This window comes from Microcaecilia unicolor, chromosome 6 (genome assembly GCF_901765095.1).
Source record: "Microcaecilia unicolor chromosome 6, aMicUni1.1, whole genome shotgun sequence".
Lineage (NCBI taxonomy): Eukaryota > Metazoa > Chordata > Amphibia > Gymnophiona > Siphonopidae > Microcaecilia > Microcaecilia unicolor.
In genome coordinates, this window is record NC_044036.1 from 182,165,790 (window position 1) to 182,183,429 (window position 17,640).

General features: G+C 47.3%; 1 protein-coding gene across 2 annotated transcripts in view; it reads right to left on the reverse strand.

Moving 5' to 3' along the window:
* Positions 1-6,141: 6,141 nt before the first annotated feature.
* PARP3 (poly(ADP-ribose) polymerase family member 3) overlaps positions 6,142-17,640 on the reverse strand; it is an 85,831-nt gene continuing 74,332 nt past the window's right edge. For both annotated transcript variants that reach the window (XM_030206660.1, XM_030206659.1), the window contains exons 8-11: positions 16,147-16,233; positions 9,731-9,908; positions 8,232-8,378; positions 6,142-6,923 (exon numbers count right to left, since the gene is read on the reverse strand). In XM_030206660.1, the coding sequence (XP_030062520.1) occupies positions 6,754-6,923; positions 8,232-8,378; positions 9,731-9,908; positions 16,147-16,233 (582 nt within the window). In that variant the 3' untranslated portion in view covers positions 6,142-6,753. The remainder of the gene's footprint in view (positions 6,924-8,231; positions 8,379-9,730; positions 9,909-16,146; positions 16,234-17,640) is intronic.

The window sequence follows — 17,640 nt, forward strand, 5'->3', positions numbered from 1 at the left end:
TGGTGGATGCCCCTTGCCGGGGGGATAATCTCGGATAGAAGGTTAAGGAGGTCACAGAAAATGAAGAAACATACTGGTACTATCTCTTCTCTCTCCCTCCAGGTGCCTTCTGCATCCACCTCCTCATCGAGGAGGTTTTTTGGCAAGTTAAGGAGTGCCCCCTACTACTATTCTATGTGTAGGTACACTCCTTTGGTTCATCAGCCTACTCAAGCTCAGTCCCAGCGCGCTCGATATCGTCAACAGCATGCACCTAAGGCCCATGCTGTTCCCCAGTTATAGCAAGGGACGAGTTTTTGACTGGCTCCAGCACAGCATAGCCGCAGTACAAGTGTCCGTTCCGGAAGACTTGCCGGTTGGGGGGAAGGTTGAAATTTTTTCACCAAAGGTGGCCTCTCATAACCTCCGACCACTGGGTTCTTCAAACAGTCCACCTTGGATATACTCTCAATTGGCATTCCAAATTTCCAAATTGCCCACCAAGCTCTCAGCACAGGCAGGTACTTGTAAAGGAAATCTTTGCCCATGCGGTCAAACACGTTCCACCAGGGGAAGAAGGGCAGGGATTCTATTCCAGGTACTTCCTTGTGTAAAAGAAGACAGGGGGGGATGCGTCCCATCCTAGACCTAAGGGCCCTGAACAAATTTCTAGTCCGAGAAAAGTTCAGGATGGTTGCCCTGGGCACCGTTCTCCCAATGATTCAGAAAAACGATTGGCTATGCTTTCTGGACTTAAAGGATGTATATACTCATATTTCGATACTTCCAGCACACTGGAAGTATCTTTGATTTCGACTGGGGAACACATCACTTTTAGTACCGCGTGTTGCCCTTTGGCCTTGCATCAGCTCCCAGGGTCTTCACCAAGTGTTTAGTGGTAGTCATAGCGTCGCTATGCAGACTGGGAGTTCATGTGCTCCCATATCTCGACGACTGACTGGTGAAGAGCACCTCAGAGGACAGTGCTTGGGAGTCTATGCAGATGACTATTCAGGTGCTGGAGCTACTAGGGTTTGTTTTAAAACTACCCGAAGTCCCATCTTCACCCTGCCCAGCAATTGGAGTTCATAGGAGCCCTGCTTGACACACAGAAGGTTTGAGCCTACCTCCCAGAAGCCAGAGCACACAATCTTGTCTTGCTGGCATCCAAGGCTCGAGCCTCTCAGTAGGTCACAGCTCAGCAGATGTTGAGATTGCTGGGCCACAAAGCTTCCACAGTGTAAGTTACATCCATGACATGTATTCAAATGAGACCAGCTCAATGGACCCTGGCTTCTCAGTGGTATCAAGCCACAGGGAATCTGGAGGATATCATCCAAGTGTCCCCAGAGCTTGCTCGCTCTCTTCAGTGGTAGACCATTTGATCCAATTTGACTCTGGGACTTTCCTCAGCCACAAAAGATGCTGACGACGGATGCCTTTCTCCTGCGATGGGAAGTTCATGTAGATGGGCTTCACATTCAAGGAACTTGGTCCCTTCCAGGAAACGAATCTTCAGATCAACCTCCTGGAGCTACGAGCGGTCTGGAATGCTCTAAAGGCTTTCAGAGATCAGCTGTCCCAACAAATTATTCTCATTCACACAATCAGGTTGCAATGTATTACATCAACAAGCAGGGGGGCACTGGATCACACTCTCTGTGTCAGAAGGTTGTCCATATGTGGCATTGGGCTCACCATCACAGCATGTTCCTTTGAGCCACTTATCTGGCTGGCGCAAACATCATCCTGGCTGACAGGCTGAGTAGGATAATGCAACCATGAGTGTTCTCTCCAGAAGGGCATGGCTAGCAAGATCTTCTGAGCGTAGGGTACCCCCTCGGTGGATCTTTTTGTCACTCAGATCAACCACAAGGTCCAGGCTTCAGGTCCATGACAGACTAGCGTCAGATGCCTTTCTTCTCAATTTGGGGACAGGTCTCCTGTAAGCTTATGAAAAACTTTGTTGAAACTCAAGCAAGATCACGGAACCATGATTCTGATTGCAATGTAATCACCATGACAGATTTGGCTCCCTCTTCTTCTGGAATTACCCTCTGAAGAACCGTGGAGATTGGAGAGTTTTCCAACCCTCATCACTCAGAATGAGGGGTCATTTCTACATTCCAACCTCCAGTCTCTGGCTCTCACAGCTTGGATGTTGAGCTTAGAATTCGCTTCCTTGAATCTTTCGGAGGGTGTCTTCCAAGTCTTGCTGGCTTCCAGGAAAGATTCCATTAAGAGGTGTTACTCTTTTAAATGGAGGAAGTCTGCAGTCTGATATGAGAGCAGGGCCCTAGATCCTCTTACTTGTCCTACACAGACCCTGCTTGAATACCTTCTACACTTGTTACAGTCTGGTCTCAAGACCAACTCCATAAGGGTTCACCTTTGGGCAATTAGTGCTTATCATCGTGTAGAAGGTAAGTCTATCTCTGTTAGTGTTTAATTGTTCGTTTCATGAGAGGTTTGCTTTTGTCAAAGCCCCCTGTCAAACCCCCACCAGTGTCATGGGATCCCAACATCGTTCTCACCCAGCTGATCAAAGCTCCTTTTGAGCCTCTGAATTCCCGCAATCTGAAGTACTTAACCTGGAAGGTCATTTTCCTGGTGGCTGTTACTTCAGCTCGCAGGGTAAGTGAGCTTCAGGCCTTAGTACTGGATGCAGCTTATACTAAGTTTCATCACAACAGAGTAGTCCTCCGCACATACCCTAAATTCCACCTGAACCAGTCAATTGTCTTGCCAACATTCTTTCCCTGACCTCAAGCCCATCCTGGTGAAAGCAGCTTGCAGACCTTGGACTGCAAGAGACCATTGTCCTACTACATGGAGCGGACAAGGCCCCACAGTCAGGCTGCCCAGCTTTTTGTTTCTTTTGATCCCAAGAGGATGGGGGTCGCCTTCGGGAAATGCACCATCTCAATCTGGCTGGCAGATTGCATTTCCTTCGCTTATATCCAGTCTGCACTCATGTCAGAGCCATGGCTGTGTCAGTAGCCCACGAGGTCAGCCTCCATTGAAGAAATTTGCAAGGCTGCAACGTGGTCTTCAGTCCACATTCACATCTCACTTCTGCCTTGAGCAGGATACCGGGTGCAACAGTTGGTTTGGGCAATCAGTGTTGCATAATCTGTTTGGGGTCTAGAATCCAACTCCACCCTCCTAGGCCCATTTTATTCTGTTCCAGGCTGCACTCTCATTCAGACTGTATATAGTTTCAGGTTAATCTGCGTTATGTCCTCACCATTGCAAGGCCCAATTGACCAATGTTTGTTATTTTGGGTGAGCCTGGTTGCTGGGGATTCTCCATGTGTGAGAGTGTGGAAGCCTGCTTATCCTCTGAGAAAACAAAGATACTTACCTGTAGCAAGTATTCTCTAAGGACAGCAGGCTTCATATTCTCACAATCCCGCCCAGCTCCCCTTGGAGTTGTCTCCTTTATTATTTTATTCTTTTGCTTTGCAATTAAACCGAGAGGACTGCGTTCTCACAGTGGGCAGGAAAGAACTCGCGCATGCAGTGGAGTGCGACTCACTCTTCACAAAGCTGTTTTTTTTACTTTGGCATAAATTCCGGACCGGGCAACACGGATCGGCGTCTACCCATGTGTGAGAATATGAAGCCTGCTGTCCTTGGAGAATACCTGCTACAGGTATCTTCGCTTTATCCTGAGACGTCCAGGCAGGGCCTCCGACAGGGTCCCCTCCAAGCCTGTGAACCCATCTTACTGAGGGGTCATGCATTTGATATAGCACCTTTCTGTAGTACAACTAAAGCAGTTTACTTATATTATATGCAGGTACTTTCACTGTCCTTAGAGAGCTCACAATCTCAACTTTTGTACTTGGGGCAATGGAAGGTTAAGTTATTTGTCCAGAGTCACAAGGAGCTGCTGTGAGAATCAAACCCAGTTCCCCAGAAAACTTAACTGTGCTCTGGCTATGTTACCACTATATATTTCACTCTTCTCCAGAAAACCCAGCTTGGAAGGTATGTTTATCCTGTTGTGCTTGGGGATTTTTTTTGCTTTAGATAAAGTACCAGATAGCAGAATAATATTACCAGTATTTCCTCCTTCTATACAGCCTGTGGAAGCAAGTGTTTCACTGCACCTTTTACCTGGCACTACTGAATACAGGACTCTTTATCTCTCAGAGATAACCCCCTTTTTTCTGATTAGAGCTAATCTCTCCTGACATGTGTTGCTAGGAAATGATCTGTGCATGGAATGGCAGGTGGTAGAGGTCTTCTTCCCGGTTGCTGTCATCCTACCAGCAACTGGGCATGATTTTAGGGAAGGGGGTAGAGAACATGTTTTGAAAAAGTAGAAGTGGAATAAAGTAGTGCAGTACTTTGTTTCTGATTCCACTATTTGAAAGTTCTTCTTCAAACACGAGGTGAACAGTACAGTTACACAGCTTATGTAGTTCAAAACAGAGAATAAGAGGAACTAGACCAAATATTTAAGAACGTACATTGAATTATCAACAGAATTATAACTAATTCACTGTATTCAAAACATGTTTTCTAAAAAGAGAAGTGTTACACATCTTCTTAAAGCTAACAAAACTGGACAAAGCTTTAATCATATTTGGAAGGTGTAACCAAAATGTTGCTGCGTGATTCATAAAAAACTGTCTGAAATTATTTCCAGTAGCAGACATCTTTAGAATTAGGAAATGTTAAAAAATTAGAATGCCATACACGATGAATCCTCCTGTATACCTGTCTGCATATTAATGTTATGATATAACTCGAGTAGAGAGATGTGGTAGCTGTGTTAGTCCACTTTTAAAGGTAATAACAGAAATAAAACAAAATAAAACATGGATAAGAAAATATTGGACATAACTTAATACATTTTATGATTAGCTTTCTAAAGTAGCCCTTCTTCGTCAGATCGGAAATAAGCTCCCAAATCTCTCTATATAAAAGGCAACACCAACGTTCTATGAAGCCTCCAGCCGGAAGTGTGAAGGGGAGAGATATCCGGTTTCCCCATGAGTGTCTGCCCCGCCCTCTCTGTAACACAAACAGTCAGTGAAGGAAAACACAGCAAAGCAGTGAAGGACTCAGAGGGGGGAGGGGAGAGGGCAGAGGGCAGGGACACACACACTCCCCACATGCACACAGAAGAAAACTTTACTAGCCCCAGTTTCATTTGCATCAGAAACGGGGCTTTTTTACTATATTACAGTAATCCAGTTTGCTCAAAATTGGAGACTGAACTACTAGGTGAAAATATTCACAGTTAATATATTTTCTAATACTTCTCAATTTCTGCATTACCCCAAAACAACTCTTTGTCAAACGATGTATTTGTTCCATCATGGTCATCTTGCAGTCAATGATGACCCCCAACAGTTTATTTAAATGGAAACAACATGGTGAAACGTGCCTTTTCGCACAAAATGGGATTTCAAACTACAAGTTATTAATGGGTAACCAGATGCTGCCCAGCACCGATTTACAGCTATCAATCACAACCGTGCTAACCCTTCTTCCAGGATCAAGCATGACTCCTCTTTCCTTTCACCGTCATATACATCAAAAGAAAAAGGAAATGGGACATCTGATGCTGGAAGTCTGCACCAGTCTCATTCCCATTAGTATGTTCACCTCTACGTCTAGGTTGCTGTGCATTGGCTTTGTGAAACGATATTTGGTTGTACTTGTTAAGTTATCGCTGGCAAACATCCAGTGGCCCAATAAAAGTTTACCATGTATGTAAAAGCACCTCTTTAGGTGAAGTGCTGATTGTACCGTACTGTTCCCTTAATACTTCCAGTAATCTATTAATCTACAGACTTTCCCAGGGGATGATATGACAATTTTCAGCAACTGTATCAGCTTTAAAGACACAGACTGCTGTAAATTACCAAAAGTACCAAATGTCCAGCATTGTCAGTCCACTGGGAGACTGGTCAAGCTTCTCCCATAATGCTCTATGGGTCTTAAATTAAATTTGTTTTGTGGATACACATCCAAAAATTGATGACTGAGTTTGTTTCATTTTGGAGCTCAGCAAGACCTGAACTAAGGACTTCAATTATCATATTCTCTGCCAAAGTAGGTTCATCCACTAGTCTTCAAGACTGAAACTTTCACCCATCTGCCATATCCCAACCCTCCTATAATAAACAATAACTAGTAGAAATGTAGTCAAGAGATTATATTTTATACTAATTGAACACTGCTCATCTATAACACATTGCAGTCCTTTTAGAGTGATAAGTACCTACAGACCAGGACACGACTAAGTTATCCTGAATCCAATAAGGCAGATTGGTGAAAGCAGAAGTCTCGGGGCTTCTAGAAGCTGAGAACTGTCACGTGCAGCAACTGGGAGTAAAAAAAAAAGCTTTGCTGGACTGCAGCTACTGCTGTTTGGCAGGGGCAGGGAAGGTGTCATTTCCGTAGGCAACATGCATAGTGAACAGTAATGTGCGGGGAATTAACCCCCTCAGAAAAATGGGATGAAAACCATGGAGAATTAGATGGAGGGAAGAGGAAACTAGCACGTGCAAATGGTCCTAGGTTAATATCAGTTTATGAGATGGTTCTAGAATGGAAGACCAGGACCAAGAATGCGATGCGGTAAGCAGCCATTCACTGGGACTGGGGCTGGCACTGGAATAAACTCTGTTTGGAGAGGGATGGTGTGTCTATCTAGAATGGAGCAAGTTAGGAAGAAAGCATTCCTCAGACTTTAGCCAGGCGGGCAACTGGGACGTAATAATGGAGGAGAAGCAAACCATGGCCTCCTGTCCCTCAGAACTGGAGCTGAAGCAGGTAGCGGATGCGGCACTGACTTTCCTTGTACACCAGGTACTCGCTCTGACTGAAATGCGAGCCTTTATATTTGGGCATCTCAATGGGTTTCCCCTGTGGCACAACGACTTTCTTCCCATCCATGGTTATTTCCTTATCCTTCTTGGGATCTGCAGAGAACAGTGGTAAACACAACAGAACTCATCATTCTGGCACCTAACTTTGGGCGACCTTTACCGAATCCCCCCCCCCCCCCACTTCCCCATGAGCTAGTGCGCTCAGCAGTATTCTATAAAGAGAGTGCGCAGCTGTCTTAGAGCGTAAATGCAAAGAGGTGGGTGTACAGGTAGGCGGAGCATGGGCGTGTCTTCCACTGTGGAGGAGTAGCCTAGTGGTTAGTGCAGTGGACTTTGATCTTGGGGAACTGAGTTTGATTCCCACTGCAGCTCTGGGCAAGTCATTTAACCCTCCATTGCCCCTGGTACAAAATAAGTACCTGAATATATGTAAACCGCTTTGTATGTAAGTTGCAAAAAAAAAACCTCAACCTCAGAAAGGCGGTATATCAAGTCCCATTTCCCTTCCCCTTATAGCACAATTTATAGAATACTGTACGTTGCATGCATAAGTGCCCCACTTAAGCCTGCTATTAAGATGGCCTAAATGGGAACACTTAAACGTATGCTCCCCAATGCCAACTTATGCTAATGTCCTATAAAACAAAATCTGGCAGCCCAGATGCCATTATAGAATTAGCACTCAGCCAGTGGCATCCAGGTGTCTAAATTGTAATGTCCAGTTAGAAAATTGCCCCCTTTTATAGGAAGGTTTGAAAATCTTATCTGTGTACATTATTTTCTTCTCTAGACCTGAACACATCTCTAGCAATACCTCCTGTAACGCGGAATCATGCTCATAGTTTAAGGGTAAGCAATACCTCAGACAGCCTTTTTACTTAGGTAAATGTTTTTTGAAAATTTTCTTCAAGAGGACATTTGTCAAAGCTTTTTATCCCATGTTAAAATTAGCTGTCTGAACTTGCTGAGCCTTAACCTTGCTAGCTGGTAAGGATTCAGCTGGTCACAATCGACTCGAGGCCCCCTGTTGGTCACTGTAGGGCCTCACATTATATTTTTTGGCTGCCTCCAATGCTGAGAGGTTAAGCACCCAAAGCAGCAGAGCTGATGTGCCAAACAGCAGCCAGACACTTCTCTCTCCATCTTACTTCCCATCCGCTCTCCTTCCTCTCCACTTTCTCACAGTGAATTCATGTTCACTAGCTTTTTATTTTTAATGAAAAACAAATGAACCTAAACATGAACGCATAATCATATATATTACATAAATAATTTTCTGATAATAAATAAGTGACCACCAATGAAAGCTCTTATACTGTTCTGCATCGGGAAATATGGAGAGGAAACGCAGACATGGAGATGAGGAGCAATTCTGAGCATCTGCGGGTGTAATTAACTCACCTGGCTCTGTGCATCCACGAGCCACCACGCTGTCATACCCCTCTGGGGCTGCACACAGAGAACAATCATCTGTGGTGATGTGATGCTCCTTACCCAGGGCCACCTCATTCAGAAACATGATCCCGATTTGCTTGGAGGTGCAACCGACTGAGAAATGAGGGAGAGGAAGATGAGAGAGGAATAGAAGGGGGAAAGTAAACAGAGGAGTGATGAACAAGGAAGTGGGTGGGAGGAGATACAGGAGGAAAAAAAAGAAAGAGGAGGTGGGAAAGAGAAACAATAGAAGGCAACGAAGAAGATAAGTTGTGAATGTATAAATGAAAGCATAATAAGAAATGAAGGAAAAGTGGCAGATACAGAAAAAGAGAAACAAAAATATTAAACTACAATAGTGCCTGGCTGCAGTGGTGCACACTAGAGGATCAACCTTACCTCAGCAATTAGCTTCCAAAATAAGAATACAAATTAAAGCCTCCAATTTAGAGACTAACAACGCCACCTTACCATTCACAGTACCACTCATTCCCAACCTCTGTCTTCTAAGTGACTCCCTCTAAGAACATGCCTGCGCTCCCCATACACTCTCCTCAAGGGTGCTTCTGTTGAGACTGTCCTCCCTGCACACACTGAATTTGGGGTGGGGGGTGCACTTTTGCTGACACTGTGCTCCCTGTACACACTGTGCTCAGGGACAATTGAGACTGCCTTCCCTGTATGCACTGAGCTCAGAGGCGCTTGAGACTGCCCTTCCCATAGCCAGAGTTTGAGGGCGCTTGTGCTGAGACTGCCCTCCCCGTACACAGCGGCGTAGCAAGGGCAGGGCGGTGGGTGCGGTCCGCCCCAGGTGCACGCTGCTGGAAGGTGCAGAGAGCAGCCATGCGCCTGTCGGCTCCGCTGGTTCCCTGCTCCCTCTGCCCTGGAACAGGTTACTTCCTGTTCAGGGGCAGAGGGAGCAGGGAGCCAGTGGAGCCGACAGGCACGCGGCTGCTCTCTGCACCCTCCAGCAGCCAAGAATGCACCTGGGGAGGGGGGTGTCATTGCGCCGGGGGTGTCGTGCTGCACCCTGGGGGGGGGGGCGCAGTGGCAATCCGCCCCGGGTACAGTACGACACCCCCCCCCCCCCGGATCACCATTGCCTGTGCATAACCTAGATAGAAACCTTCTTTCTGTGACTCTCTATGACCCAGACAGCAGGATGCAGCTGTCTATCATGCTGGAAGCAGTATATCTGCAGTGAAACCAACTAATGAACTCAGCAGTGTCCAGACAAAAAAGGAGCCCCCTGGAGACAGAAACACCAGCCATAAACACTTGAGCTGTCGCCTTCCCCGGCACACATCCTTTTCTGCATGTAACCCCCTTTCTCATCCCCAAAAGGGCATATCTGTCCCTTACTCTTCCTGCTAGCTCTCACCATCTTCTGCTCTAGCCACTACCCTTTCCTCTTCCCCTTGCACTAAGAAGAGCCTGAAGCAGGAACAAAAAGTGTAGGGTTTTACCATATCCTGCTGATTTGCTGTTCTCCGACGCAAAGTATATCCCCTTGCCCACACGGCCACCAGAGTGGGGCATAATGCGCAGCCCACTCTTCAAGATAGCAGCCACCACAGCTATGTTGGTTCCATGCCACAGCAGACGCCGGTTATCCAGAGTGTTGTGAGCCTTAAAACGCTCGCCCTACAAAAGGCAAGCAGAAAGCGAGGTCACATCTACCATTACTTATCACTATAATGCTACTAGATGTATGCAGCATATGAGACAGTCCCTGCTGAACAGAGCTTACAATCTATTCACGAAAGACAAGCAGGGATTAGGGCAGTGCTTCCCAAACCTGGTCCTGGAGGCACCCAGCCAGTCAGGTTTTCAGGATATCTACAATGAATATTCATGAGAGATTTGCAAAGTGACTTGAGTAGTGACACTAGCAGAATATAAGTCATTCAGCAGAATCTTGAACAGACTGAAGGAGAGAGAGAGATGGTTTAGTGGGAGACCTGTGAGAAGCAAGTTACAGTAATCTAAGAGTGAGGTGATAAGCATGTGGATAAGAGTTTTGGCAGTGTGTTCAGAAAAGGAAGGGACGTTATACAGAAAGAAATGACAGGTTTTAGCTGTCTGTTGGATATGCGCAGAGAAAGAAAGGAGTCAAAGATGATCCCCAGGTTATGAGATGACGAGACAGAAGGATGAGAGTGTCATCCACAGAAAGAAAACTTGGGAAGAGGTGGGTTTAGGAGGAAAGATAAGAAGCTAAGTCTTGGCCATGTTTAGCTGCAGATGTCGATGAGACATCCAGGCAGCAATGTTAGCTGGGCAGGCTAAGATTTGGATCTGGATTCCTGCTGAAATTTCTGGTGTAGGGAGGTAAACCTGGGAGGCGTCAGCATTAAAATAATACTGAAAACCATAGGAGGAGATCAGAGCACCAAGGGAATAATGATAGATAGAGAAAAGAAGAGGTCCCAAGACAGAGCTCCGAGGTACAACAACCGATAGCAGGATAGCAGTGGAGAAGGGTCCACCAGAGCATATGAAGTGCAAGTGAGATCAGATATGAAGGGGTAGAAGGTGGGAAACGGAAGGACTGATGTGTTTGATTAAGAAGATGGGGGTGTAGATTCAAGGACAAGGTGATTGTGTGGTTGGGGGGGGGGTGGGGGGGAGGGGAGGAAAGGATACCCTAACTTCATTCTACTGAAATCACTCACAGAATCTGTTGCATCACCTAAACAGTGATTACAGATACTGTGGATTTTGCTATGAACTGGGTCAAGAGTGCACATCATCTTTGTAGTTGGCAGGGATCCACAAGCCTCACCAGCTGAAGACATTCTCTGTAGAACCCCCAGGCCTTCTGAACACTGTGGCAATTGGCAGCCACACTGCTAGCCACTGTCTATTATGGGTATTATGCAGGCCTGACATCCTACTTTCTTCAGGCTCTGAATTGACAGTAAAATTGACAAGGCCATTCAAACCTACTCTTTGCTTCCTATCTTTCAACCAGTCCTTAATCCATAGTAATACCCTACCTCCGATCCCATGACTCTCCAGTTTCCTCAGGAGCCTTTCATGAGGCACTTTGTCAAACGCCTTTTGAAAATCCAGATACACAATACCCACCGGCTCCCCATTGTCCACATGTTTGTTCACCCCCTCAAAAAGAAGGACTGTTTTTTTTATTTTTATTTAAGGACACCTGATCTACTATGGCCTCTTTTGCAACCTCACTATCAGAATACCCTATCTTCCCTGTTTTGGTGATATCTTTGAAAGATACCTTATCCCGAACCATGCGCTTTTGAGCGACTGTCAGCCTTCGCCCCATTTCTGCAGAGCATCCAGTTCCAAAGTGGCTAATGGTGGCCAGAATTTACAAAAATGCTCACTTCCTTGGGCTGAATGTTGAACCCAGTGTTCAAGGGGGCAGGGGAGGGGGAAAGCAGCAGAGAAAGAAGAGTCATGGCTCAAGAATGACACTTAATTGTGGGATTCAGGGTAAGTGACTACAGGTCTCAGAACGTTCAGGACTTTCAGTGCAATGACTACACTGGGTAAATTAGAGGGTAAGGGAATTTTAAAAAAACAGGGGAAAAATCTCCAGGTGATTATGAAGAAAGGCTCCTGGTGCCAGGTGCCAGCAATGGAAGAAGTAGGAGAAAACTGCCAGGTCAAATAAATTAAAATATGGCATTCTCTACCGAGTAATTTTAAGGTCAAATATGACCCACGTCACTTTTCATGCCAAGATAGCGAATGATACATACCTGTAGCAGGTGTTCTCCGAGGACAGCAGGCTGATTGTTCTCACGACTGGGTTGACGTCCACGGCAGCCCCCACCAACCGGAACAAAAACTTCGCGCAGGGCGTCTTCCCGCCCGTGCGCGACCGTTCCTGCTCAGTTGAATGACAAGCAAATTAATGAGTAAACGCAACTCCAAGGGGAGGAGGGGAGGGTAGGTGAGAACAATCAGCCTGCTGTCCTCGGAGAACACCTGCTACAGGTATGTATCATTCGCTTTCTCCGAGGACAAGCAGGCTGCTTGTTCTCACGACTGGGGTATCCCTAGCTCTCAGGCTCACTCAAACAAGAACCCAGGTCAATTGAACCTCGCAACGGCGAGGGTATAACAGAAATTGACCTACGAAGAACAACTAACTGAGAGTGCAGCCTGACCAGAATAAATTCGGGTCCTGGAGGGTGGAGTTGGGGTGGGGTCAGAGGGAAGGCCCACAGACTCCTCTCAGGAGAAATATCTGGGGTCCTCCTCCTCCCCCCACGAGGCCTCTTCCTCGGTGTCGGACATGAGCTCCTGTAGCTCAGACTTCAACCGGGCCCGGCTCGACTTCGAGGCACCGAGTCCTCGGTGGCGTCGTCGAGCGGTGAACTCCCGCGCCGGCGGGGATGAAGCTCCCTCCATCGACGTCAACTCCACCTGCGTGGCGGTCGAGACCGGCGCCGCAAGCGGCGGCCTCGGCACTGGGCTAGAGCACGCCGGCGCCTCCATCAACGGTGCCGGGGGCGCAAGCACCCCCAGCGCCGGCACAGTCTGGCGCATCAGCCTTTCCAGGATCCCCGGAAGGATGGCTCAGAGGCACTCGTCAAGGCCCGCTGTCGGGAAAGGCGAGGGGGCCGGTGGAGGGGCCGGTATCTGCTTGGGTCCAGGAGACGGCACCGAAGTGCTCGTGCCCTGACGTAGCGATACCTCTACCACCGAGGGGGAACGCTCCTCCCGGCGCTGCCGCTTCCTCGGCGTCGAGTCATCTCTGGAGCCGGAGCTGGTAGCAACATGCGCCGTGGGCGACCGATGACGGTGCTTTTTAGCCTTCTTCCAGGGCCCGTCATCGGCGCTCGGCGGCACCGAAGAGGAGGTAGATCCCCCTCGGCCTCGAGGGATCGGGTCCGACAGGGTTCGGTCCCGATGGCCCTAGGTAGAGGGAGTGACTGGGGCCGATTGCCCGCGCGGCCGCTCACCCCTGCCATCTCCGGAAGACCGGCGGGCCAACGGAACCTGTGCTCCTGGGGTCGGTGCCGTCGGTGCCGATTTCGTGGACATCGGTACCGAAGATCCGGCCGTCGACACCGATGCCGTCGAAGTCGACGTCAAGGGGCCGGCGCAAGTTCCAAAAAGACAGTCCCGAAGAACTTGCCTCGCCACCTGTGTCCGTTTCCGTAAACCGAGACACAAGGTGCACGTCTTGGTATCGTGCTCCGGCCCGAGGCACTGGAGGCACCAAGCGTGAGTGTCGGTCTGCGAGATATGCCGGCCGCACCGACCACACTTCTTAAATCCACTTGGGACCTTCGAGGACATCGACGGAAAAATCTCGTCGGCGAAGTCAAAGTCGTCGATGGTGGCGGTAAAAAGCACACCCGAAAAATAAATCGACCGCGCGGCCACAAGGCCGCAACGAGGCGCCCCCCGCTAAAAGTACGAGGGGAGTAAATAGAAAAGTTTTTCTTTTTCTTTTTTGAAAAGAAACAGAACAAAAGAAAAACAAACGAAGAAAACTCGCGTTTAAGGAGCGGTCCGGTTTCTGGGGCTGACAGAGAGAGAGACAAACGCGGCTCTCTCCAGCGCGGAAAAGAAAAGACTGAGTGGGAACGGTCGCGCACGGGCGGGAAGACGGCCGCGCATGCGCAGTGGGCGTGCCCTGCATGCGGGACCGCCCGCAAAGTTTTTGTTCTGGTTGGTGGGGGCTGCCGTGGACGTCAACCCAGTCGTGAGAACAAGCAGCCTGCTTGTCCTCGGAGAAAAAGGTTTGCTTTACACAAGCCTTTGACATGTTCTCAGACTTCAACCTTCTGCAGTTGCCAGCGGGGAGGGGGGGGGGGGGGCGGGCTTGCACCCCCTGCTTCGTCCGTTAAGGCAAGCTTGCATTTGGTGGCGGGGAGGTTTGGGGGAACGTCGGGCCCCTCTCCCTTTTTAGCTGTAGTTGATAACCCCCATTTCCGGCGGGGCAAGGCATGACATGATTTCAGGCTTGGGCACGAGGAGGCTGTTGGTATGTGGGACATTTCACAACTCCTGGGGGGGGGGGGGGGGATTCCTTCCCTACTTTTGAACAAGCGAAGGAGAGTTGGAATCTGACACGCGCAGACTTATTGCCCTTTTTGCAATGGAGGCACTACTGTGCGGAATTAACACCCGTGAGGACTCGCGGTCTGACTTTCTCTTTGCTAGATAAGATCTTCTGTCAGGTCCCTGCGCAGACGAATAAACTAGCAGCATGGTATGCCTTGGGCAGGGAGCACCGGGAGGCACCTTTTTTTGCTGGCTTGGCCAAGTAGTGGGAGGAGCAGTTGGGGGATGAGATTACGGTGGGGATGCTCTCTAACTACTTTGCTTGGGCTTTTAAAACTAGTCCTAGTGCAACCTTACAAGAAATGCAATTTAAGTTATTGCATGGTGCTTTTATAACAAGGGCTAAGGGGGAACAAATGGGTTTCTGGGGGGACAATAAATATGGGCGATATAAATGCTGAGTAGGTACGCTAGTCCACCATTTTCTGGCATGCACAAAATTGTGTACTTTTTGGTTGGGTGTGCTGAGGGCCCTAGAGCGTATGATGGACGTATCTGTTGAATGGTCTTACAGGGTGTTGCTTCTGGGAGATGAGTCCCAACTGAGCAACCAGGGGTTTTCTCCCTCTCAGGTGCGTTTTGTGTGTGTTGCATTGATGTTGGCAAGGAAAGCTATACTAGTGAACTGGGTGGAGGAGGACCCACCGAGTGTACAACACTGGATGGCAAAGATGCTCCAGATGGCTCACTGGGAGAGGGAGAGACTTAAGTCTTCTGGGCGGAAGCGTTGCCAGGCATACAGATCTCTCTGGCAGCTCTTTAAAGTGGTGTCTTTGGGGCCTCAAGGTACTCCAGGAGTGGGTGGGACGGGTGGATAAGGAGGGGAAGGGCTCGGGGGAAGGGGATGTATGCATGGGGGAGTTACACAAAATAAGGTGGACAGGATGTTTTTACATTTTCCTGTATTTATGTTTATACCTGAGTAAAGCTGCAAGCAGGGATTACAAGTATAAGGTCATGTATGACTCTATGTACTGCTGTAAAGCTATATTATGTATTCTCCCTTGTTTTTGGATAGTCATCGGCACTGTTGGCTTATGTGTGTCCTACACTTCAAAAAAATATTAAAAAAAAAAAAAAAAGACATGTTCTCAAACCGAGCTCTTGTATGACCTAAGACATTAACCACTTTATACACAAATGAAAAATAACTTCTGCTCTTTTTTGAAATTGTATGTTCTCTTGTATCTTTCTTGATATTTGTTGTTTTACTGTTATTTTATGTAATTTTGTGACTTTCGTTTTCCCTGAAATCTGTAAACCACCTCGATGATAATCTCTAAAGGCAATATATGAAGTAAATAAACCCAAACCCAAATCTAAAGTTACTGGAGCAGCCATCTGGAGGTATATTTCTATTTTCCACAAAGTATTCTGACTATATCTCTATGCTTAGGTGCTATCATTTCAAAATGATTAGGGGCACTAAACCCAACATAAATTACTACTACCTGGACACAGTGAAGGAGTTAATACCCACAGAGTTGGCACCTATGATTTTTTGGTTTTACTCCACTGAAGGCCTCAAAATGCAAACCTGGTCTTTCTTAAAAATCAGAGCTACATTTCCAGGAGGGATAAAACCAGTTTCTCTCTTTGGCCCTCAGCTGTGTGAGCACCCCCCCCCCCCCCCTAAACAGGTGAATCAGTCTCACAGGTGATGCATCTAATTAGGGACTGGAGATTAGGAACTATTTGTAGTCACCAGCCCAGTGTCAATTCATATCCAGTCACCCAGTTAAAGGAAAAGTGTACAGTCAATGAAGGGGGCTGGGAACAGAATGGGGAGAGCACGGTTCTTCTCACACACTTGCTGCTACCTCCTTACCTCATACTCTCGGTTCACTTCCCAGACATTACGGATTTTCAGTTTCCTGTAGGTGCAGCATGTCATTTCAACATAGGTCTCAATGATCTGATGAGGGAAGAAGCAAAAGGAACATAAGCAAAGGAACCATTAGAGAGGTGCTGAGAAAAAAAAATGTCTGAATTGAACATACAAAGACCCCCTCACTTCTAGCATATGTGAGGCCCTATTTTACATAGAATCTGAAGATCGAATTGGAACATCCAGGTCAGGACATACTCAGTTCTGGTGGTATTTTAGAAAAGACTCTGCTAATGCACCTGTAATTGCTGGTACGTGCAGCAGAAGCAGACGTTTTACAAATATAGATGTTGAAAAATAAACAGAATGGTCCCAGCAGCTTCTATATGTAGACATCAGCACTTATGTGTGGAAACAGCAACTTCATAACTTCAATGTGTAGCTGCCCCATTCTAATAAACCTATGTGTGTAAGTGCCACCAATTAAGTAGAAAGGCATCAATTTTTAATTTGGTTTCAGTTTGGAGGAGGCCAAGCTACATGGGATTAAGATAAATGACTCCCTTAATGCCTTGTACAAAGCCCTGGCTGGAATGAGCGCTTTTTTAAAACAAGTGCATACCTCTCAACAGGTGTACATCTCACCACGGGAATTTCCCCCATACCCATGTAATTTTTTGTAAAATGGGGAAAATACGTGTAGATTTTAGTTCAGCTCACACCATGTCCCCTTAATCTCAGGGTGGTATTGCTATCCACAGATAAATAGCGGCTTTCTAAAAATCAGTATTTACATATGTATGCGATAGGCATGTACATTAAAAAAAAAAAAAAAAAAAGACACAGTATACATTTTCCTCTCATTCTATAAAATTGTCACGCCCCCGGTGGTGCAGGATTGTAGCAAGCCCTTGTGCCAACTCCGAAGCTGGTATCTGGCAGTCAACATGCCAGTGAAAGCTTCACCTGGATCGACCACCGTTTCTTGAGAGTTGAGCCCTCAGGTTCAGGCAGCCAGCAGGACTTGGGAAGGCCTGGAGGAGGATCTGGGCAGGCAGAGAGCCAAGCAGCGAACAGACAGCGTCAGAATCCAGACAGTGGTCAGGGCAGGCAGTGGGCAGCACAGGGTCAGAATCCAGGCAATGGTCAGGGTAGGCAGCGAAACAGCAGCGTCAGAATCCAGGCAGTGGTCAGGGCAGGCAGTGAGCAGAGCAGCTAGGGGACACTCAAGGAAGTTATATGGAAATACTTTTAAAACAAATAGGAGGAAATATTTTTTCACTCAACTAACAGTTAAGCTCTGGAACTCTGCCAGAGGATGTGGTAACAGCGGTTAGCGTCATTGGGTTTAAAAAAGGTTTGGAAGAGTTCCTGGAGGAAAAGCCCATAGTCTGCTATTGAGACAGACATGGGGAAGCAACTGCTTGCCCTAGGATTTGTAGCATGGAATGTTGTCATGATTTAGGTTTCTGCCAGGTACTTGTGACCTGGCTT